The following is a 5,000-nucleotide window of genomic DNA, read 5'->3' on the forward strand; positions in this document are numbered from 1 at the left end:
TAAAAATGTAAGCGAAACTACACTAAAACATCCACAAACTGTTTTCAAAATCTTACAAAATGCAGTTGTTTTATCTAGCAGGTTTAACAAATCCTGTTTAATATAAATGTGCTAGCCATTTCTGGACAAAGACCTATGCGAATTTCTCAATGAGAATTAAAGCTGCATGAATAATCGTATAAAACACCCACGTGATATCATACTCCTAAACGACAAACGATTCGTCTGTCTATTAAACCTTTGACAAAATCACACCAGAACATTCAAATCTGCTGCCGAGACAGAGAAAGATGTATAAGTATGAAACGGCTTCACAAACCACACAGTTAAAATATATTATGTTAAAAATATTCATATAATCAGAACTGGGATATTTATAGTTCGGATATAAACACTGATGTCTACGGTAGCGATCAAAATAGAGCAAATCGCCTTTAGAAAGTAACATGGCGCTTCAAATAACGGTAATATCAATTAGATCATTACACCAGTAGGTGGCGACAAGTGACTGTTAAAAACATGTATTAGTCATTGAATCATTCATTCAAGATATTCGTTCAGAAAACGCTGATTCATCCAGTAATGAAACAAGTGAAGTATTTATGAATTAATGAATGAGGTCATGAATCATTCACTCATTCAAATTTTAAATAGACTGAGCAAATAACACTTTGTCAGAACCTCTAGTAAATTTCATGTTGTATTGGTTTAGTTAGAAAATCTTGATCTGTTTTGTCGTGATTCTCACTTTATCCAGAACCGTGCAGCTCGACTGAGTTCAAACTTGCCTGTAAACACTGAGAAATTACACAGAATTTCCCAAATCCCAAAGTCCCATCATCACAAACACTCTGTTCACCATGATACTGTTGACCAGTCCGATGGCAACATACGTGCTGAACTTATACGGCACTTCGATCTCTTTCCTCCTGCGTGCGTCGACGTCGCTCACAGACGCGCCGTAAATCCGGCAGAGCACCCGCAGGCTCGCCCAGCGCACCGTCTGCCGGGTCAGGACCAGCATCGCTAACCCCACCAGGAACCGTGCCACACCGAGGACCACGGCGGCAAGGGTCAGAGGTGGCAGAGTCACTGGAAAAGGCCCGGCTAGGTCAAAGGTCAAGCCCAAACGCTCATTCACCCAGTATCCGACTGAACATCCCGCACTGCATGCTAAAATGATGGTGGTGTCCCCGCGTGTGGTGGTGTAATGGTCTAGCTCTGGGTACTTGTAGGACAGGAAGAGGGGCAGTGCCAGCGCCACGATGGGGGAGACGGGGCTGTGGAGTTGAAGGAGGTCCACGGTTCCCCAGAACGGGTACGACACGGCCATGATGACGGCTGAAATTACAACGCCACAAATCACATCCTGAGAGGGAGAGAGAGAGAGAGAGAGAGAGAGAGAGAGAGAGAGAGAGAGAGAGAGAGAGAGAGAGAGAGAGAGAGAGAGAGAGAGAGAGAGAGAGAGAGAGAGAGAGAGAGAGAGATTCACTTTAGCTTCCTGTCATTAGTATCCGACTCTGTAATTCTAGATTCATGCAGCTCAACCGGTTTTATGTACCGTCATACTGACACTATAATGCAGTTTTTATGGCATTATTATGAAAAATTTACTAATTTTCTAGCTGGTTGTGAGAGTGGTTATGTTGCTATGTAGTTGCTAGGGTGTTCTGAGTGGTTATGTTGCTATGTGGTTGCAAGCTGGTTGTAAAGGTGTTCTAAATAGGTTACGTGTTGCTATGGGGTTGCTAGGGTGTTCTGAGTGGTTGTTAATGTTTTGCTATGTGGTTGCTAAGGTGCTCTGAGAGGTTGTTAACGTTTTGCTATGTGGTTGCTAGGGTGTTCTGAGTGGTTGTGTTGCTGTGGTTGCTAGGTTATTCTGAGTGGTTGTTAATGTGTTCATGTTTTTAGCTGGTTGCAAGGACGTGTTCTAAATGGTTGTTAACATGCAGCTATGGGGTTGCTAGGGTGCTCTGATTGTTAATCTTGTTGCTATGTGTTTGCTAGGGTGTTCAGAGTGGTCGTTAATATTTCTAGCTGTTTGCAGTGTGTTCTGAATGGTTGTTAATGTGCTGCTATGCAGTTACTAGGGCGTTCTGAGTAGTTTTTAAGATGTTTCTAGCTGGTTGTTGGGGTGTTCTAAATGATTAACATTGTTATGGGGGTTGCTAGGGTGTTCTGTGTGGTTACGTTGCTGTGGTTGCTGGGGTGTTCTGGTTGGTTGTTCATTTCTATGTGGTTGCTAGGGTGGTGAGTGGTTATGTTGCTATGTGGTTGCTAGGGTGCTCTGTGTGGTAATCTTGTTGCCATGTGATTGCTAGGGTGCTCTGAGTGGTTATTAATGTGTTGCTATGCAGTTGCTAGGATGCTGTAAATGGTTGTTAAGATGTTTCTAGCAAGGGTGTTCTAAATGGTTTACATGTTGCTATGTGGTTGCTAGGGTGTTCTGAGTGGTTGTTAATGTTTCTGGTTTCAAGGGTGTTCTAAATGGTTAACGTTGTTATGGGGGTTGCTAGGGTGTTCTGTGTGGTTACGTTGCTGTGGTTGCTAGGGTGTTCTGGTTGGTTGTTAATGTGTTTCTATGTGGTTGCTAGGGTGGTGAGTGGTTATGTTGCTATGTGGTTGCTAGGGTGCTCTGTGTGGTAATCTTGTTGCCATGTGATTGCTAGGGTGGTTATTAATGTGTTGCTATGCAGTTGCTAGGATGCTGTAAGTGGTTGTTAAGATGTTTCTAGCAAGGTTGTTCTAAATGGTTTACATGTTGCTATGTGGTTGCTAGGGTGTTCTGAGTGGTTGTTAATGTTTCTGGTTTCAAGGGTGTTCTAAATGGTTAACGTTGTTTTGGGGGTTGCTAGGGTGTTCTGTATGGTTATGTTGCTGTGGTTGCTAGGGTGTTCTGGTTGGTTGTTAATGTGTTTCTATGTGGTTGCTAGGGTGGTGAGTGGTTATGTTGCTATGTGGTTGCTAGGGTGCTCTGTGTGGTAATCTTGTTGCCATGTGATTGCTAGGGTGCTCTGAATGGTTATTAATGTGTTGCTATGCAGTTGCTAGGATGCTGTAAGTGGTTTTTAAGATGCTTCTAGCAAGGGTGTTCTAAATGGTTTACATGTTGCTATGTGGTTGCTAGGGTGTTCTGAGTGGTTGTTAATGTTTCTGGTTTCAAGGGTGTTCTAAATGGTTAACGTTGTTATGGGGGTTGCTAGGGTGTTCTGTGTGGTTACGTTGCTGTGGTTGCTAGGGTGTTCTGGTTTGTTGTTAATGTGTTTCTATGTGGTTGCTAGGGTGGTGAGTGGTTATATTGCTATGTGGTTGCTAGGGTGCTCTGAGTGGTTATTAATGTGTTTCTATGTGGTTGCTAGGGTGGTGAGTGGTTATGTTGCTATGTGGTTGCTAGGCTGTTCTGATTGGTTGCTAGGGTGTTCTGAGTGATTGTTAATGTTTCTAGCTGGTTTCAAGGGTGTTCTAAATGCCTGTTAACATGTTGCCATGTGGTTGCTAGGCTTTTCTGAGTGATTTCTAAATGGGCAGCTGACCTGCAATGTGATATGCTAATCTCCATCTAAAACTACACATTAATGCAACATTTAATGCCAAACTAAAATGATAAACAGCATCTTTTAAGCATGTAAGCAAACGTTTGCCTTCGCATCCACCAATACAACTGTGCTGTATTAAAAGAACTAGAGGTAAAATCTACTGAGACTATATGAATTATACAGGAGTTTAAATTTTTCATAATCAAACGCAAAAGTGCATGTCCATTTTAAAGTGTCTCTCTCTTCCAGACTCACCAGAACCGAGTGCATGCCGGTGTAAAGACGACTCAGACACACCAGTGCAGACAGAACCACAGCCACAATCAATCCCAGCTCAAACGGGAACTAAGACGGTGGGAAAAAAACACTTATTAAACAAACCGTTCAATTCAAAAAATCAACATTCCAGCACATTCGTCAAAAAGCGGCCATATGTGAATGTAATTGAACCTCTTCTGTGTGACTGAACATGAGAGAAATAGTCAAGTTTATTGCATCAATAAACTCAAAACATCTCTCTTTCTTCACCGTCTCATTCCTCTCTGTCTCTTCTAATAACATCCCTTTCTCTCCTGACATGTGCTCCTCCCACTGGTTTTTATTCAGGACTCTGTTAATCACTGACAACATGTGAAGAGTCTGTAGAATATCATGAAGCTTCCCAGCCTCCTCTGGTTCTGTCTTACTCCAATCCATCTCCCTGTCCCTCCATCTGTCCATCCCCTCTCTTCTTTCCTCTCTTTCTTCCTCTGTCAGCTGGGGGGTCTTTCACAGGAAGGTTAATGAAGAACGTTTTCTGAATGGGCTCAAATGGATTCTGGGACAGTAGAGCATGTATTATTGACTGGAAATGGCCTTTTTATTCTTAAATCATACAACACAGCTCCTTTACGTACAAAGAATCGTTTTTCAAATCAGTCCATCCTTTTATGGAGCTAAAAGCTAGTAGTCGAGATTCTCAATAAGATTTTTAATGTTTATAACAGAAGTCTGTTAAATGCTGAAATAAACCGTTTTCTATTTAAATATATGCTAAAATGTAATTTATTCCTGTAATCAAAGCTACATTCCCAGCATCAATACACAGTCTTCAGTGTCACATGATCCTTCAGAAGTCACTGAAAACAGTTGTGCTGCTTCATATTTTTGTGCAAACCATAATTCTTTTGATGAACAGAAAGTCCAGCATTTATTTGAAATGGAAATATTATGTTATATTATAAATGTCCTGTCACACTTTCCACACAAATGTCCACTTTCATCAACTTAATAAAAAAAATAAAAAAAATAAATAAAAATAAAATAAAATCACATTATGGAATAAATGTTTTTCTCCAAAACCGTTGGCCACAAATATTGGCACCCCTAGAATTTTTTTTTACGAGTAAAATATCTCTGAAGTATATTCCCATTAATATTTACCTTTTTTTTTTTTTTAGCACACCAGGGTGACTAGGAACATGA

At 41.1% G+C, this 5,000-nt stretch overlaps 1 protein-coding gene across 1 annotated transcript in view; it reads right to left on the bottom strand.

Annotated features, from left to right (window-relative positions):
- Positions 1 to 740: 740 nt before the first annotated feature.
- LOC311090609 (sphingosine-1-phosphate phosphatase 2-like) overlaps positions 741 to 5,000 on the bottom strand; it is a gene marked incomplete at its 5' end in the record, with an annotated part of 9,510 nt that continues 5,250 nt past the window's right edge. The window contains 2 exons of the mRNA XM_084125999.1: positions 741 to 1,369; positions 3,792 to 3,881. Coding sequence (XP_083982125.1) covers positions 806 to 1,369; positions 3,792 to 3,881 — 654 coding nt within the window. The 3' untranslated portion in view covers positions 741 to 805. The remainder of the gene's footprint in view (positions 1,370 to 3,791; positions 3,882 to 5,000) is intronic.

Source organism: Abramis brama (genome assembly GCF_963993115.1).
Source record: "Abramis brama genome assembly, chromosome: 10".
NCBI classification, from domain to species: domain Eukaryota; kingdom Metazoa; phylum Chordata; class Actinopteri; order Cypriniformes; family Leuciscidae; genus Abramis; species Abramis brama.